The sequence below is a fragment of the Jaculus jaculus genome, chromosome 18 (assembly GCF_020740685.1).
Source record: "Jaculus jaculus isolate mJacJac1 chromosome 18, mJacJac1.mat.Y.cur, whole genome shotgun sequence".
Taxonomy (NCBI): Eukaryota; Metazoa; Chordata; class Mammalia; order Rodentia; family Dipodidae; genus Jaculus; species Jaculus jaculus.
Window position 1 is genome coordinate 17,785,382 of NC_059119.1, and position 19,686 is coordinate 17,805,067.

The 19,686-nt window shown below is 43.8% G+C and overlaps 1 protein-coding gene across 31 annotated transcripts in view; it reads right to left on the minus strand.

Moving 5' to 3' along the window:
• Positions 1–19,686, minus strand: part of Kcnma1 (potassium calcium-activated channel subfamily M alpha 1) — a 757,466-nt gene that overhangs the window by 125,334 nt on the left and 612,446 nt on the right. For 10 of the 31 annotated variants that reach the window (XM_004657971.3, XM_004657965.3, XM_004657982.2 and 7 more), the window contains one exon: positions 16,057–16,133. In XM_004657971.3, the coding sequence (XP_004658028.2) occupies positions 16,057–16,133 (77 nt within the window). Of the gene's footprint in view, positions 1–5,901; positions 6,076–12,686; positions 12,696–16,056; positions 16,134–19,686 lie in introns of all 31 variants that reach the window. The other 21 variants (XM_004657975.2, XM_004657967.2, XM_045137473.1 and 18 more) reach the window with 3 other exon arrangements.

Genomic DNA, 19,686 nt, shown 5'->3' on the forward strand with positions numbered 1-19,686 from the left:
GGGGAAGAGGGGAGATACAAGAAGGTCTTTAAGTGCAAAGCAACTCCTTCACCTGATACACCACTGCAGAAAATGGTTATGTATTCAGAATAAAAATGGGGTTCATTTAACTTAAAAATAAACAACCAACTTAAGGAATTCTTCTCAAAGTGAGTTTTACTCGGGGATAAGTTATGCCTTGGATAATGCTGGTTTAGGAAACTGGTATTGCACATGTATTGACCCAGTGCCCAGACAGAAGCATCTTGCCAGTCAATCACTGCTCAATATGTCTACCAGCTATCAGGTGAGAGGCAGTGGCTTCTGTGGCCTTTCCTTTGACTAACAAAAATGGCTATAAAAGACTCTTCCTGGGGGATATTATTAGTGCTAGTTACATAAGATCAGTAAGTGGTAGTCAAGGCCCTTCTCTCTTCCTTTTTGTCTTTTCAATTCCTACGACGAAATACAAGTGGCCATATCAGGATGCACGGGCCAATGTTGGCTAAAGAGCCAGAGGAGAATCCATAGGCTTCCTCAGTGTTTGACATCAATGTGTGTGATGAATGAAAATAAGAGAGTGGAAGAAAAAGAGAAAAAGAGAGAGAGAATGTGTGTGTGTGAGAGAGAATATGAATCATACACTTACATGAGAAGTTGAGAAATGAGAAAATGGAGACCTGGATACATGAAATTAAAACCAATCCATGCTCCATGCCAGGGCATGAGAAAGAGGCTGGCCAATGGCACAACATTGCATTGAGATGGGAGAAATGAGTGGAGTAAGTTCTGGAGCCCCATTATATAGAAAGGTGCCTAGAGTTGATAATACAGAATATATTTTGAAGTTGCTAGAAGAGAGGATTGTGACTGTTTGACCATAAGAAATGATAAACATTTGAGGTGATGGACTCGCCTGATATGTATGGAAAACGCACACTGTACTCCCCCACATTTATGTCATTATGTCAATTAAAGTTTCATGAAAAGCCAAGCATGGTGGCGCACCCCATTAATCACAGCACTCAGGAGGCAGAGGTAGGAGGATCGCCGTGAATTCGAGGCCACCCTGAGAATACAGAGGGAATTCCAGGTCAGCCTAGACTAGAGTGAAACCCTACCTGGAGAAACAAAACAAAACAAAACAAAACAAAAATTCATGAAAACCTGAGATTAGCTTGGCTTGTGCTAAGCAAGCTTTAGCTCTCCTTTGCTCATCTTTCTCTCACTGGTGCTGGAGCAGTTTTCCAGAAGTAAAATAAATAGCATTTAGGCACAGGCAGCTTAAGAAGTCCCCCATAACTAGCATAAAGAGAAAGAGATAACAGTAGACTTTAAACACACCTCACTACAGCTTCTCTCCTCTTCACCAGACCTGGAGACTGAAGCCTAGGTAGTGATGGGCTTGTTTCTAACGTCATCTCCCCTCCTGCTCTAGTATCTGGTTTTGTGTTCTTCAAAATGCCGCTAGTTCACTAGAGTGATGTTAGTCTGATCGGCAATGTTAATTCTCTGCCTGTACAAACCAAAGGCCACTTGGGATAAGCTGATTTTTGTTTATTATCTGACAAGATTCAAGATTACTCTGAACCGATTTTGGTATGTCTCCCTTCCACATAATCGAATCGGACTTCTCACAGCTTAGCCATCCAAGCTGAATGCCTCTCTGTGTTAGATTTATACCTGAAATAAAAGTCATGCACCATTTAAAATTAGCTACAATGGTTTGCAAAAAGGTCTATGTAATCGTGCAGGTTTAAACTATGGGCAAACTGAAAGGTTGGTATAAGTGATCACATATGAACTCGAGATAAAACTAAGTGCAAGTCCAAGGACCTGGCTTCTATTCTAACATGTGATTAATTTACTCATGCCAATGTTACTGATTGCCTATCACCAGAATCATGTCAAGAGGGTCTGGGCAAGTTTAAATCAATATGGTTTTTCTGGCAGCCTCATTTTAATTGTCCCTTCCCAGTACACTTAACCATCAGATATCAGACAAGAACAAAGCCCCAGGAATAAATTTCCAAAGAGAGACTGTATATTTCAAAAATTGTATTGGAAAGAGTGGAACTGATTAGAATCTTCATCTGTATTTGTGTGTGTGAATGTGCATGTTTCAAGACATACATTCTTTTACATTAGATGCTACTAGAAAGGAGCATTTTGGGGAAAGCCAGGACATATAACATCTGGGTGTCTTTTCAGAGAACTGCACTCCAGGCCAAGACCATCAGAAGTCGAGCTAAAGTCTAAATGATCACAAAAGGAAGCTATGTGGACCAACGCTAAACATTCCTATTGAAAATTCTACGCATGCATCCTTTTGATCACCGTTTGTCTTACTTTTCTGACACTTTTTCAAAATCTTTCCCAAACTAGCCCTTCCTTTCCAAAGCTCTTTGTATCGACTGCCTGGCCTCCTATCGCCTTGCGACTGCAACGGAAGGAGGCCAGTGGTCTTGCAGCACTGGACCGTCCTAAGTCACAGGCCAAGCCTCCAAAGAGAGGTGTGCCCAGCAGCTGCTAGAAGTCAGTTCTGTGAACAAACGTGTGAACATTTCTAACGTGTTACCACTCCTCTGGGAGACAGCTACTTCTCTTCTCCACTTTAGGAAATGCGTAATGGGACTTGGTGTTTCAACTTAATATCCCTTGAAAAACGGAAACCTTTTCCTTTTATAAGGAAAAAAAAATAGTATGGAAGGAGAGAAAAGGCAAGAGAGAAATGAATTAGGTTGTCTCCAAAGCGCACTTGGCTCAACTTGGAACCAGCCACCAAAGCAAGCCACGTAATGGTGTAATGACCTTTAATAAGTGTCTTGGGAAACAATACAGCCCCAGCATAAAAGACAAAGGGCAAAACCCATCCTGGCTCTGTTGACACTAATTCAAAATGATCCTCAGAACAACGAAAGAATGTAAGAGAAGTAATCTGATCTGCCCATCTGACCTCACTTTGATTCCAGGGCCCGTCTCCTGCCATTTCTAATTGTCAAACCCTCCATGTTTCAGGTCTGCTCATATTTAATGAAAAGCCCACACTCACCACTGCTTTTTGAGTCAACTCGCTCTCTGTCAAACGGGCACCACCCAACCCACCACGAGCATGGGACGTCCAGGGATCGCTGGGGCACTCTGCCAGTGGGATTCGGCAGGGAGAGAAGCATTTTCTTTTTCGAATTGCAGAAGGGCTTATGTGGGTGCATGAAGGGACTCGACTTGGAATGGATTTTTATAAGTTATTATTAGTGGTCAAAGGTGAGTGGTCTCACATGGGGGTGGATGAAATCTGCTTTCATTTGACGGAGTGATGACGGCAGGAGGGGGATGAAAAAGAGAAGGCAAGCCACCCCCGAGCTGTCAATGCTAGTTAAGGCTTCAGCTCACAGCCTGAAGCCCCATGATTTTCACGCTGAGGGGGCTGATGATGGAGGTGCACAAAATGTTTCTGAGAGGACAGGACAATCTCATCCCAAGGTTTTCTTGTCCTGGCCTCCATCCACGTCTGGCTTAAATTGCAGAGCTGAGAAATCCCTCTAATTATGGTTTCTCTTGAATAAAATGGAAATTACATACCCTGGGCATTATGGGCCTTGATCAGGGACACAGGCTTTGCTGTGATTGGTGTGACTGCCCAGTGCCAAGACATGACCATGGGACCCTAGCTTAGAGCCAGCCTGGCTTTTCCTTGTTATTTCCCACTGAATCTGTGGCCAGGGTTTTAGAGCACAGTGGTTACTTGAGAAGAGAAGAAGTTGAAGAAACTGTGCCTTGGGCAGAAGGGTTCTGGCAGTCACATCCAACACTGCCAATCCAAGAGATGTAAAGCAATAATGCCACCACAGCACTTCCCCTTTGTCTTCCTCTACAGCATCGGTCTTTGAACCTGATGTCTTGCTACACATTTCACACAAATTCTTTGTGCAGCTATGACCCAGGTCATCTGGGTCAAGTAGCATGTGGATAAGAAAGAGGTCTTCATGAGAAAAATAAGGGCTAAGAACTCATTCTATACCATCTTTAAGAAGGATTTTAATGGGAACCTTTCTAAGGCTTTGGGCCAACGTGGTTGGCACCATCCATAATCTCTCTCAACACATTGATAGCAAAGTGAAACCCTCCATCAGAAATCACTGTCAAGCCAATCTTGCCCCTTGGCAGGCACCGTTTTAGAGGAGCAGTGGACTAATGGGGAATCAGAGAGGACGGTACTCTGATTCTAGAACAAACCTGTCCAAAGGCCTCTTGTACAGCTTGAAGCACAGATCAGCCCTCAGACCTGAACTGCAGCCTCAAACATCAGCACTGGGCATGACTTACCACTGTGGTGCGTGCAATGTCCCTCAAGCTAGAGGTCCCTATGGGTCACAATGACACAAGTGCATCACTCTGGGATTACCTTCAGCACAGGCCTAGGTGACTCAAACATATGCATTTTTTTCATGGGAATCAAACTGGGACAAAGACTTCACCAAGATTGCTATGACTGTCTCAAAAGCTCTGTGTTCCTCTTTCTCCTTTTTGTTTGGCGGGGGGTGGTGTGAGCTGACAGGTGCCTGTGGGTGTTCAGTTCCACCAGCCCTGCTGTTTAGGAGAGGATGGCTAGATGGCAGAGTGATCACAGTAGATGGGTTCTTGAAAGAAGAAGGGACGAGATACACAAAGAACCCTCTCCTAGTTCCTGTTCTAGAAGACATGAAATCAAGGCCATGCTCATCCCTTCAGGGCATCCAAGCACTCAGGGAGAACAGAAGGCCTTCTGCAGGGGGACAAGGGGTGCATCCGAGTATCTAAGATGGAAGTGCTCACGCACGTCACCTACAAGCTGTGTCAGTGAAATCTCTGGTGAGAATAGGGATGAGAGTGACGTCAGAAGGCTTGTGCACCAGCCTCGCCAGCTGCAAGACCATGTCAGGGTCTTCGTCACCCCTCAGCTGGTGGGCTGCAAAGCCCTCGTCACACATGAATAGTCTTGGTGACTCAGGCCTCTTGTCCGTATTTAGATGTATTATTTCTACAGGATACCTTGCTTAAGTTTAACTAGATTGTTAGAAATGTGATATTATTGAGTGTCTGGGAAAACTTCTTTAAGCCAGTCATATTTGGATTATTTCTAGAGTCCACCACAAGCCTACAGAGGTGAGAGGACTCAGGATTTAAAAGTGGATGCTCTTTTTCAGAGCAGAGGAAAGGACAGCATGACCAGGACTCAGGTTAAAGAGACACAGAAGCAAGTGCATATATACCAACGTGCATCTGCATCGAAACCTTGTTGTCTTTTGGATCACTTGAAGGGCTTGTTCTCTCCCTGCCTTTTACCTTTCTACCTTTCAAAACAATGTTTAAAATATTTTATCTTTTTATTGGGAAGAAAGACAGGCAGATAGAGTGAATGGGTGCTCCAGGGCCTCTAACTACTGGATACACCATCTGGCTTACGTGGGTTCTGGGGTCTCTGATCTGGGTCCTTTGGCTTTGAAGGCAAGTGCCATAACCACTAAGCAATCTCTGCAGCACCCTTCCTAACTTGATCCAACCCAGCTTATCGTCACTTCTCAAATATGAGGATATATATCTCCACGGATCTCCACATTAACAGTACCTGATATGCTGTAAGTTTAATTTTCATTTACACTTATTTAAGTGGTATTGACAAATAAAATATAAAATTAAATCAGCAGGCTTTTCTATCCCAGCCTTGTTCACTATGGCGAGAAGCACACCAGGACGGGAAGGGAGACCCTCCTCAGCACGAACACAGAGACACAGGCACATGCCACCACACAGGAGACGACACTGGGAAGGAAACACCAGCCCGAAGGACTCACAGAATCACAGGGGCACACAACGTGAGACAGGGGCCGATAACCACAGACGGCACAGACATGGAGCTGAATGTGTCAAGGTTGAACTTACAGGCACGGAAACTGGCGGAGCAATCATTAACAGAGACAGAAGAAAGCGGGAAGGCTCTCTCAAGGGTGTCCATGTTAGCACGCACACGGCCTGACATGCATGAGCAGTCACGCTCAGAACGTCCGCAATCAAAACAACATGCCCGTCTCATTCTCTTGTAGATGGACATCTTGGCTATAACCATGAGGGTGGATGGGAGGAGAGGAAGAGCAGCAGTTAATGGCAAGGTCACAGACAACAAACAAGGCTGTTGGAAGGGCATTAAAGGGATTTAACACAGGTCTTAGTTCATGTTAACAGTCTTGACCCAGAAAAAAATAATGCAGAGTGATTTTTGGTAACAGTTTGGTTGTACATCAAAAAGAAAAAAAAAGAGCAGTGAAAATATAAATTGCCTTTATCATCCCCCTCCCAAGGCTGTTGAGTATTATTTTTGTTTCCTCCCCTTGGTGGAGCGGTGACCACAGGAAAAAGGCATGGCTGAATACATTCCAGGTTCTTGCATAAAAAGAAGAGCAGATTATAGACAGCAAAAAAAAAAAAAAAAAAAAAAAAAAAAAAAAGAGTAACCAACATTTTTCCCCAGCACAATTAATGCAGGAGGACAAAAGACACACGGCCAATCGATTAAATGAATTGCTTATTATGTACAATAAACTTTTTTTCCTGAAGGATGCAAACATATCTAATATGTAGGCTTTCTCATTTTCATCCATTTCTGGGCATTAAGCAGAGAGCTTGGGACAAGCTTCCATCAAATTAAATGTGAAACGATTACATGTTAATATCAAATCTGAGGATGGCTTTCCTGAACTTCCCGGGAGTGAGTTTACATGATAGCTACAGGAATATAAATTTACTCTTGACAGAACAAATATCCAAATCTGTCCATGTAAGAAATGCCGCTACTCAAGGCTAAAGCTGTACGTTTGACATTAAAGGAAGTTCACGAATAAGAATCAGAAAAGCATGAGACGCTGGTTTAGTGGACTGCATTTATCTACTAAAGGGTGCATTTTCAGGCTGAATCTGAAAATTGCGTCTGTGTTTGTGTCCTCACCCACCAGAAATTCGGAAAGCAATTAGTTTAATCATACTTATTTTTTTTTCTTATGCAGAAAATATTGGCCAAAATTTATTTAAAATGACAGAACGTGAATGGTATTTCCCACATGAAAGGTCTTAGTGGCGTTTGTGTGGCCTCGGGAGGGAAAGCTGTTCTAAAGCTGGCAAACACAGGCTTGGCGCAGCAGAGCATCCGCTTCAGGTGCCGGCCTGAAAAGGTTGTCAGGTCACCCACGACAGTCGTCCCCAGTGCCCTTCACTCTTCCTCTTCTGGCCAATTTATATTTCAGTACAAGAGAAGCCTTTTGTACCTCATTTTGATGCTACAACCAGCAAACGTGTTTATCACTTAGCATCAACTGGCCTCTCCCAGCGTGGGAGAAGAATTCCTATTTGTTCCAAATGTTACAGTCAAACACTGAACTCAAAATGGGAGAGGTGTCATTCCCTGTTCCCACACCTTCCATCTGGAAAGCCATGGGCCCCTCCCCCCATCCCACCCTTCTACCTTTCTTTTTCTTTATAGAGATTGGCTGCCCTCTTGTTGTGAGGCTAGTGTTTTTTCCCTCTTTGAATGTTACAGTCACCAGGAAAGGGGTTTAAATCTCTCAAGTGGGTCAAGTCCTGTTCTAAGACCTTTATGACTTGCCATACAGTGTATTTGTCAAGCAAGGGGACGCTGGTTGTAAAGAACAGGCACTGGGGTGGGGATGGGGAATGAATGAGAGATCTCTTCCGCAGCATCTCCGTTCCCGTGAACGTGGCTCACACATTTAGTGACTTATGCTTTTATATCCTACTTATAAGTCTGCTGTTTGGATCAACGTGCAACCCCAGCCCTGTTCAATGCTCACTACATCATTCTTTTGTGCTTAGCCTTAAAAAAAAAAAAAATGCACTACAGCATTTGAGTCAGAGGAATTTAGAAGGCATGCTGTGAATGCACAGGTAGCCCCCAACAAACAGCAGTGGGGGGCAGGAAAGAAAGTCGCCAATGAAATAAAGTTCATGTTAAATGCATTTGGATCTGGCTTATAACCCGGACAGCTGATCCCTTGTTTTTTCTTTCCTTAAGCCTTTTACTGGAAGTATACATTTATTTAAAAAGAGAAGAAAAAAATGAGGATGGCTTTTTTTTGTTGTTGTTTCACTATAGATAAAATTATTTTGAATTTTTTTTAAAAAATCAAATGCTGTAGCAGAGAAGCCCATCAAACTCCGAAATGCTATGCTTCTTATTAGCAACAGTCCCTGGCTTTCATTTGTATGCTGTCATTTTGGGTTCATGCATAATGATAGAGTCTGACACATTTATGGGGAAAGAAAGTTCATATATATATATTCACACATATATACATGCATATATTATCTTTAAGAACAAGGGGAAAGGTGATGGGGATGGATAACTTTGGAAACTATTTTGTCAGAGGTACACCCATCACAGTGAATGATTTAAACCTCCTATTTCAGAAGAGTTCAGGAGGAAATGTGACTTCAAATCAATGGCTTCTCAGGGACTGTTTGCAACTGTTATTGTTGGCTTTTCTGGAAACCATGCATTGTTCTAAATTTTCATATCGTTAGCATGCAGTAACAAGTTGCAACTGGTAATCAAAGCAGAAAAAAAAAAAAAAAAAAAAAAAAAAAAACACCACACAAAAAACACCATTTGCTCTAAGAAGATTAACTGTTAATTATAAGCAGTCACATTCCAAAGCAGCATATGCATAAAATAGAAAACATGCTATTGCTCGTCATTCCTTCCCAGTCATTTTTACACTCACATCAAATGCAAAATAGAAACCTCAAAAGACAAACAAGCATCAACACACACACACACACACACACACACACACACACACACACACTCATATGCCACACAAATTAGCAAGAATGGTTAACAAGAGGCTCAAAGACAAGACAGAAACAGTTAAAATGATTGAGCCCCACACAGTGACAAACCTTCATGAATCACAATGTCTGCCTCTAGATCAAGAGCCACAACCAGCTGGTAGGGTGGCTCCTTCTTTCTACTTCTGGAATGTCTGTTTGCAGTGAAACTCTCCTCCTCCAGACCAGCTGTCTTCACTACCTACTTCTGGGTCCTCTCTTGGACAAGGAAGGACTGTTCAGATCTCCCATCAGGTGGTGGTGGTGAGACCCACCTGGCTTGAGGGATGCGTGCCCAGTTAGGAAGAGAGTTCTTCTGAGCCATGGGGTAGCTCATGGACCAGTTCTTTAATGAGACCCTGAAGAGGATTTGCCTCCCCGGTGCTGGGAGTTCCAAATGATGTGGACACAGTGTATAACATCCTAATCTCAGATTACAAAAGGAAATGACATGGACAGTATATCATGGACCTCCTAATTTTGGAATTTTCTTTCTCCTCATCTTCATCAACTCTATGGCTTCCTGATCTTTCACTTGTTTTAGTAAGTCATTTCCACATTTTTTTAAGTATATTGTCCCCACTTTTTTGGTGATCTTTTTTCTTTTCTAAATTCTATTTGGCCTAGAAGACTAGATTTCAAGTATCAGAGAAGTACTTAGAAATACCAAGGTTAGGTTCCAAAGACCCACTTAGAATATTTCAACATTTACCTAAAACAGAAGTAAATTTCTCAATCTGCTCCTGGCCACATAAAATGCCCTCTCTTCATTGGTGTTTGCTGAGTTTCTTAGTAGTCACCCATTGCTTTCTCCCCAAATCCCAGGCCTTTTAGAGAGCTGGTTTTGAACAGCATTTTGCATTTCAACAGCAATGCAAAATAGATCTATGGGGACATCTAGTGGATTGATATAGAAGAGCAATCATTAACCTGAATTTTCCAGCTTTAGAAAGTTGCAGGAAGAGGGCTCTGCAGTGTGGAAGGAGAGTTGAAATGTGTCATTTCAATGCATTGGCTGCTCTGATCCACAAGTGTTTAGGGACTGTGGGGACAGATGGATGAGGGGTCCTGGGAGGTGGTCCTGAGGTGGTCAATGACAGCAACTTGCAAGCATGCTGGTTCTGCTGTCAGCTGACTGGGTCTCCACAGAGCCCTGTGCAGCTTCCTGAGATGGGCTAGGCAAGAACGTGTCTCTGCAGGTGTGGACACTGCAGTTACTTGTCATTCTCTCTTATAGATCTTGAAACTTTATGTTCGATTGAATGTCCCCCTAGGAAAACAACTCTGGGAAAAGAGAAATATAAGCCTCCAGGGACACTGTTTTTCTCTCTGGCCCACAGCATAAGGCTTGGACCAGTGCCATGGATTCAAAGAGGTCATGTGGTTGCCAAGAATTGGGTCCTGGGTCTCACCTTCCTCCAAAGAACTATGTTTGAGAAGCTTCATAATTTGAAGGATAAAACAAAAAGCACTTATGTGCTTATTTTTTTCCCTTGCCACAATAAAATGGATACTCATCCAATAATTCCATTATGACTTCCTAGTTGTATTTATAGAGACAAAATAAAAGTATGTCTTTAATGGACATCATCAAGGCTATTTATTTACTCTTGAATGTTTAAAATGGAAAGATTTCTCAGATGTGCCCTTGGACTACTTCTCTGTTTTCAAAAGTCAGGATCCTGAGAAAGGAGTCCTGTGTCAGATGTGGCATGGTTACTGCTCTCTCCTTAGGAGAAGCTGGCAGTCAGCTGTCAAACTCAGGTCCTCTGCTGGTTAGCCCTTTGAAGCCAAGCTTGGAATTGAAAGGAGAGCTGGCCTCCAGTCTGTCCTTAGCACCATCTGCCTCTTGCATCCGCAACCAAACGGTTAGCCAACTTACCATTGTGGAATCTTAATTTTCAGGGTGGATTGGAAGGGGCAGGAAATGCATCCCTGAATAGAGAGGCCCAGGTAGAATTTTCCAAGTGCTGGGGGGCAGAAATTATGTTCAGTTTCTAAATGGATAAATTTTAGGAAAGACTGGTGTGGAATTAAAAAACAATATGCCACTCTATTATGAGACGCCTTTAAGATCACAACCTTTCTTCTTACGTCAGTCTAATGAGGGAAGTATTAATTCCATCCCTAAAATCATTATCAACAAAAATTTCCATGGAGGGAGTTTAAAGCCTATCATTGCTTGTGGCATAGGGAATCAGAGAACATCCTTTCAAGTTCTATAAAAATGAGGCATGGTGTCTTCACTTAACACAATTCCTCCCTTTGCCTTTTGGGGGAAGAAGAAAGGTCTTCCGAGTGCTTTTTCTAGACCAAGCAGAGGGCAGTGGACTCAGCAGCATTGAGTCCACCGAGGCAGTTGGCCTCTAATCACAACGTGGGTGGGATAGGTGGGGGGATTTGGCACTGGGCTCAATCAGTGAGGGACATCACATGCTCCCTTATGGGGAGCAGTGTTAGAGAACACAAGCTCCAGACGTACGGAGGTGTCACATCCTCTGTGGATGAAGGACGCTGCGGAGACATTTTGGGCAGAACTGTGTGCTGTGCTGAGGAGGACCATTGCTTCATTTTGCTTTGTCTTCACATTGGACATTTGGTATCACTGCAACACTGAAGACCAGCTAAAATTATATGGTTAACTCTCCTCTTCTATTGCTACGGAGTGTGACAGGAATAAGTACAGAACTGTCGTTCCCCGTGCTCCAGAGCCACCAGACTGAGTAAGTTACACACTAGGTCTCATTTCAGTTTCAGGGGTGTCTTACATTCCTAAGCAAAGTCCCCCATTACTGATGGTGGGTGCCACTGATAGTTATATGGCTGAAAGTCACACCTGGGAATACTGGCTCCCAAAGCTCCTCCTCATTTGTTACATCAGGTCAATAGGTCAGAGAGACCCTGAGATTACACTGACTTATTCGGACTCCTATATAGATGTTTGTTGATATGGAACATTCTCTCTGAGCCACCTTTTCTACTTGAAGAAGGTATAGAAATCCTCCAAGACGTTGACCTAACATTCACTGAGGAACTGGGTCCAACTGGGGAGCTAACTATAAAAAGACCTTTATTTTAGATCCAGGAAACATCATAGACTGTAGGGATTAATTGTCACTGCACAAATACTTGTCTCCAGGAAAGCAGTTCAGATACTTACAGTCCCAAGAGAAGCTGTCCACTTAAGTCACTAGCAAGCACCTTCTCGTATAGAGAGGCACATTTACTGTGACAAATGCATTCCTCTCAAAGAAATATCTCCATGGTTATATATAAAAACATATATTTTTACATATGAACTACTGTGCATATCATATATATATCACAACACAGGAATATATATGTAGCCTATGTGTTTCCTTCAGAAGTGGAATTTAAGCTTTATGGAAGGGGAGACTTAAGTATAAACTATCAAAGGCAAGCATGACAATGACCCCAGATGGACGAGGCATCTACAGCTAGAGTGGTAATTCCTCAAGACTAAGCAGTGTTCCTTAAAAGTCCTGAGAAAAGGCCTTCAAGAGAAACACACTGTTGTCAAGGTCTTATTTTCAAATGGAAAAATAAGACAGCGTTGGAAGCTGGCCAGAGGCTGGGGGCAGGGGGGGGGGGATGCTTGGAGAGTGGCTTTCAGGGACTCCCCAAATCTAGGCTACTCTACAGATTGTGCTAGGGCATGAGCAAGTTGGGATATGATGTCACTGCTACATGCAACATGAATACCAAAAGTGAAATAAAACTGAAACTATACAGAAAATGAAAGAAGTATCTCAGCTAGAGAAAGACAGGGGGAACTAGACTCCGGGATACTAGGAACCCGTTTTACTCACAATATATCACTACCAGTGTGCAGTTAAAATAAGTAGGGGCCGTGTTCCAAGGCAGCAAAGAGGAAAAAAATACATCAAAGATATGTCAATGATTAGAAGTTAAAGAAAATTCCTTCAAACACATCAATCTAGACATGACTTGTCCCTTAGCAGTCTACCCTTGACAACCTTTCAGAGGATGGGAAGGAAAAATGTAAATCATTAGACCCGGTTCGTAACACAGAAAGGGTAAATGGTAGACTCTGAGATCTTGCTCCTTGGCCAGACAGCTGAATTGGAGTTGCTTCCTGGATGGATGGAGAGCTATGAAGAGACGGGAAAAAAACAAAAAAAACATGCAAAAGTTAAACTATACTACCACGGGATTTCTGCCAGCGGAATGTCCATACTCCATACTTCTCTGGTGATAAGACATGAAATGCTGAAAGTTACAGAATGAAAGAAAAAGGGAGGAAAGGATGGGTTGGAAGGGGAGGAAATGGGTTGGAGGAAGAGGGTTAGGAAGTTATAAAGGCCAGAGACTGTCATTAGCTTTGCTCTCCTGGAGGCACGCCATTCCAGAAGAAAACACTAATACCTGGATGGACAGGTTTGAATACATGACTTTGTGGGTCAACTGCCCTCTCCAATTTAAGAGCACTAGACCATGCCTGTCCAATGGCATGGGGACTCCTGTGTGCTATGAACAATACTAGCTCCATTAAAGCGGAAGTTGGGGTTTTTTGTTTGTTTTGTTTTCAGCCAAAGCATATCCTTTTCAATTTCTTCACTTAACCTGCATGAGGAGATATATTCATAATTCATTTTATTCTAACTCCCCTACCTGTCTGTCATGTCTTCTGGGCTGCGGCCTTTCAATTAGGAATTAGGAATAACAACATTTGGCCAGTTCTGATGATCATCAGTGTTACCCTCACCGTCCATGGCCTTGACTCACTTGAGCGGCACGAAGGAGGAAATCCTTTTGCAGCAACTGTGCCGGACGTGACGGGAGAGCACCTACTTCACTAGCTCAGCCAACTTTAAGGGGAACGAAGAGAATAGTATTATTTAAAAAAAAATAACGTGCCTCTCAGCAACTGGATGGAGCGGAAACTCACTACTGTTTGCTTGCCTGGCACCAAGATGGAAAATACCCTGGAGTCAAATCCTTATTTATAAGGACCTTAGAAAAGACCTTCCTAATGATTCCATGAGGCCTTATGGTGTCCTCTTAGGGACATTCCAGTTTCAGAGCAAGAAACGGAGAAGTTCTCTTCTCATTCTTGCACACCTGCTTGAGTCGGTTCTCTGTCCAGGCACGAAGGAGATCTTTCAGACTGAGAATGAAGGCATCATTTCCTTGCTTGAAACCTTCCAGGGCTTTCTGGTACAGCTAAAACTCATTTTCTTAACACATCTTCTATCTCTCGTCAGTGCATCCACTCCGTCAGCATCCCATCTACCCTGTGAATACTGTGGACTGCTTGCTGTCTGCCTTTGGACCTGTCCCCTTGCTCTTCTCACGTTGTCAGCTCCAATGTCACCTCTCATCTTCCAAGCTATGTGCAAACAGCTTCTTATACATTGCCCCATCTTCCCACCATGGGCAGAGGGTACTCAACACCACATGCATGGAATGGCTGCTCAATTAGTAAACTGCAGTCTTGCCATTCCATTGATGTCTCTGAGGGGTGAGTTTCTCTGGTCAATATCACGCAGGGACTATTGATTTCAATAGTCTCCAACATTTCTACCCCTCTCACTATGGAATTCCCTAGCAAAAGAGCCCACCCTTTTGTTCTTGTCTGGTAGGAAGGGTAAGGCATGGAGCCTGGGGTGACAGGAAGGGATAAGTCTTCTTCTGAGCCCACCTGGCGCTCGCTCACCCAGCTGTTCTTCCTGGGAGGCTGTCAGAGTCTGGAATGCCTCATGAGCTCACATGGTGATGTGAGCACAGTTTAGGGAAGGGGGAACCACTTGTGTTGGGAAAGAATGCTAGAAAGGACCAAGGCTGGCGAGGAAGCCAGTCTGGGAGGATTTCTACAAAAACTTCTCTAGACCAAATCTTGCCCATTGGTATTTGCCCAAGAAGTTGAGTGACATGTTTGTGCTTGGGTCGCACCATCTTTACATCTTACAGCTTTTGCACATTACCCCTTAGGCAGCGCAGTGTAAAGAGCTTTGCTTCCACTGGGGGAAAAAATAAGATCACAGAAGTGGTGTTCTTCTATCTGATTTCTGCTTGTGACAAACTATTTGTGGGGTGATTATTTATATCTGTGTGCCCATGCCTTTGGCCTCAGGTCATCCATCTCATTCTTCCCTCCAGCAATGAAGATCAGGGACATTCTGAGAACTGCATTGACCGAGGCAGGCCTCAGGTGGTTTGAATTTCTGGATGCTGGTCGTGTGACTGTCTGCAATTTCTTCCTCTCGACTGTTTCCTCTTGTAAAATGGGACTGAATATGCCCCATCCAGTTAAACCATGTTATGGTGAGGACCAAAGTCTCCATCACAAGGAGCTTTGAAAACCTCAAATCACTACTATAAGGAAGAGATCTTTGCTTTTGTTCTCTGTAAGGTTCAGAACAATTTCTGCTGTGCAGTGCGGTCTAATTGCTCCCAAAGGTACAGCCTTACAGAGGCAAAGACCACTTTAAGCCATGGCATCTGCGGAGCTCACGAGCCAGCATTCCTGGTTCACTGTAGAGGGTTTCGGGGGCAAGCTGTGGTAAAAGCCAATTGATACAGATGACTCTGGATGCTCTGAATCCAGTCTCGTCCACTCCAAAAAGCAACGTGCTTGGGGATGGATGGCCTCTGATGATCTCCAAGGAACAGTGGTGTTTACTTTGGGTGGTTTGTCTAAGCCTATAAGAATCCCAAGTGGAAAAAAAGCCCACTTTCATTTGGGAGACTAAGCCCTAAGACTCAGTTTCCCTCCAGGCTTAGGACAGTCATCTTTGTACACTTGAGTCTCATTATCCACTGGAAATCATTACATACTAACATTCCATTTTCTGTACTTAGAGGTGCCCTCTTTTCATGTAAGGACTACACAGCAACTAACTGAACCACTGGAGCTCATAGGTGTAGTATCTGTCCATGGTGTCTGACTGGGCTGGGCTGGCCATGTCCACCCTGACACTCCCTTACTGAAGAGGACAGCCGTCCCACTCAGGGGCTGGCAGTGGAGATGTGCTCTAATAAAGTGAGGACAGGGGCTCATTCCATGTTCCTTTAAACTGTCGGGTGAAACACAAACATATTCCAGAGAATGCCTCATGTTTAATGCTTCTCTAGTAGGAAAAGGAGAAGGAAAAGGAAAAGGAATTTGGGGATGAGGAAGGAAACTAGGAGGGAGCAGGGGAAAGAAACACTACTTACGCCTTTTGCAGCCGCATTTCTTAATTCTTTTGGGATCTGTGATGTCATCATGACAGGCCTTGCAGTAAAAAAATGCCCTGGAGAAAAAGAATGGAAAAACTGACACGTCTCATAATCCACCCGAACAAAATGAGCGCCACATTTCCTCCACAGCGGGGCCAAATTAATGAAACATGCCAGCCCTGATTTCCTTTAATCTTTTGAAAAGTTTAGACGTTTGCAGACGGAAATGTTTGTTGCAAGACCATTTATTTCAAACACTGGATTCTGTGATTGGACTTAGTGTTTCTTTTCATAAACTTCCATTTGCAAAGGAACGGGGAGAAAGGTCGTCCACGTGACACGCTGTGTCTGCTCACTTGCCTTTCATTTTTGAGAACAGTGCTCAATGCTGGTCCTTGGGACACAAGGGCAATCAAGCAATGAGCCTTTGGTGGGGATGTTAAACGTGACTCTGAAATCTTCATGGTCTAGTCAAACACACACACACACACACACACACACACACACACACACGCACAAGCCCCCGCATGCGCGCACAAGGGGATGATGTTTCTCAGTCAAACACAAATGTTAACCTTGTCACTTGGAAAGCATCTTTCCTTATTAACTAAAGTGGGTGTGGGTTGAGGAGGAAAGTGGAGGGAACAACAAAATCAACGTGCCTAGAGGTGCTTCTGACAAACTCTCTCTGGGGATTCATGGTCCATTTCACTGCAAAGCTGGCTGGATGCATTCCTGTTATGTCCAGCCCTGAGTGCATGCAGTAAGTGAAAGTTTTCTTCTCTCTGTAGAGCAAAACTCAGCAGACTGTGGGAATGGGATGAGCAGAAGGACGGATGGGAAGAAGGAGACAGACAAGCAGTCCATAACAACTAAAAAATCCTTTCCCTAATCTGATTTAAATGTCAGTCTGGGATTACAAAGTGCACTGGCTATGCCAAAGATACTTTGGATGAGATAAAACCAAGATCACTCAATTCAAAAACCAGTGTCCAGAGGAATTGTTGGGAGGGGGGCGCTGAACCGTTTCAGTATTGGTGGTCCTCAACTTAGGATGGCGCCAACACACACACACACACAACTGCACTCTGATTCAGTTTCAATAAATGTCAATAAATGTTCACTTTCAACTAGTCAATACATGGCATGAGATGTTCCTTTTTTAATAAAATATATAACACAAGGTTTGTGTTAGATAATTTGGCCCAACTGTAGACTAATAATGCAAGCGTCTGAACCCATTAGGGAGGCTAGGCTAAGCTGTGATGTTTGGTAGGCTAAGTACATTTGAGACTTCAGGTGTTTTCAGTAGATGATGGGTTTACTGTGAGGTAGTCCCATCCAAAGTAGGGTAGCATCTGTGCCAGGTAGGTGATCAATTTTACTGGAAGAACCTTACAATAAACCTTGTGGATTCAGGAACTACCAAAATCCTGAGCTTGACACCTTTACCTCTCCCAATGTGAAACTGAATGCCAGGAACGAATAGGGTCATTTCTGGACTGGAGCTAGTGATATAAACACAATTCTTGACCATTTGGTTCCTAGGTTCCTTTATGTTTTTCAGGGGCCTTGCATCTCTGACTGGGTGCAAATCAATGTCACTACCTTTGGATGCAAAAGAGATCACACAGGGTTTGTAGCTAAATCTTGGAGATTCAGTGTCCCCATCTGTTAAACTAAGGAGGTTCTCATGACCTCCTCAAATCCATGCCATGTTGGAGGCTGGCAAGCCAAGGGATTTCTATACCCAAGTCTAATGTACTTTCTACCCAGGGGGCTCTTCCATCATTTCCTTAAACATCAGCTGTCAACCACTTTGCATGAAAAGAAAAGGCAGCTGACTGTTTGCGCACTGTGGCAACATGGCCAATGAGGGTAATCGCCCGGCAACTGGAAAGGAGGAGGTGTTAACCTACAGCAAGTGAGTTCACTTCCGTGTCCACTTCCCCCGCCCCTGCCCTCAGATGCTCTCGTGGGTAATAATAACTGCAGCAACAGCAATATGAAAACTTGAAGGCTACCGAGTATAGGCCATGTGCTGTTTTAAGCATTAACATATCTGATATGCAGAAAATCCTTTGAGGTTTGATTATTACCTCTGATTTACACATAAGGAAAGTGAAGCAGAGAGAGAGAGCCGCCTGCTTAGGGTCACCTTGCTAACAGTGGCAGAGTCAGGATTCAAGTCCGTGAGCCCCGGGACTTATGCACGCTACTGCTGCCAGGCATGAGAAGATGCGTGTGCGTGAATTAAAGCTGGATTCTTTTTATTTTTAGCTGACAAAAACTGTGTGTATTTGTGACATGCTACACGATGCCTTCAGATATTACAGAATGGCTAAATCAAGCTAACCTATATTTCTTTATATATCTTTCATTTTTGTGTGTGATGGGGACATTGAAAATATACTCTAAAAGAAAAATTGCTAAGAGCAATTTTCAAAACTACAGTTCATGGTTTAAAAACGGTGGCCTCCCATTTTGCAAAGATCTGAACTTGTTCCTCCGATCTAATGGAAATCTTATGTCCTTTGACCACTATCTTTCGAGGCCTCTGTCCCCACCCCAGACTCTGATAGCCACCATTCTCTTTTCTGCTTCTTCAGGCTTGGCTTTTTAAGAGTCCGCATATAAGTGAGATCACACAGCCCCTCACATTTGTATTTCTATGCCTGTTTTCTTTCACTTGGCATAATACTTGCCAGGGGACATTAATGAATGAAATGAGCCAAGGACCAGGGGTGTCCATGGTGACCCAAAGACAGGTCCCAGTGGAAGGAGGCAGGCTATGTAAGGCTCAAGCTGATCTTTCAGCTGCACCTTTACTCCTGTGCAACTGAGTGCTACTGGGGACAAAACCCCATATGTCTCCGTTTAAATCTATGATATCTTGTGGGGTATTCTCCTGTCTCCTGGTACTTACATTCTCCCTCCAAAACCTCTCTTTCCTCTCCGTCCCCTTCACTTCTTCTCTAGATCAGTGAACCATTCCCTCAAAGAGCCTTCAGCTGGTGGCCTTGCCTCACAACATCATCAATGCCACCTCTATGTCCCAAAAAGCTTGTCCTTAGGGTGTCCTGTCCTCTAACTTCCTGCTTCCCTTAGCCAAATCTAAATGAAGTGCGGAGAGGACACTAGAGGATGGGAAGGGATGATTGCACTCCCCACCAGGGAATGGAACGAGCATGACAACTTTGCTATCGTGAAGGACAAAGGCCCCACTGAGCAGTCATTCTCACACCATAAGCTGCCCCTCCAGCTGCAGGTAGCCCATGTTTCCCTCATCTCGGAAGTGTTAGGGCTGAAAGAGACTTCCATTTGTAACTGGATGAGAGGCGTCTTGCCATCTTTACTGATTGTCATGGCCTGGCGGTCCATAAGTTTACATGATCCCTTCCTAAAACTCCTCCCTGTTCCAATTTAAGTAGGTCATCCATTTTTTGCCAGGATCCCCCCAGGGTTATGGCCCTGACATTTATACCTCCAAGTTTCTCCTTTCCCCAGAACTCCAGACACTTAGATCCACCTGCCTTTATGATGGCTCCTTGGATATGGTTAGTACATGTCTCCCACCTACCACAGCTCACATACAACTTCTCACTTCCTATCACCCCAAATTTGCTC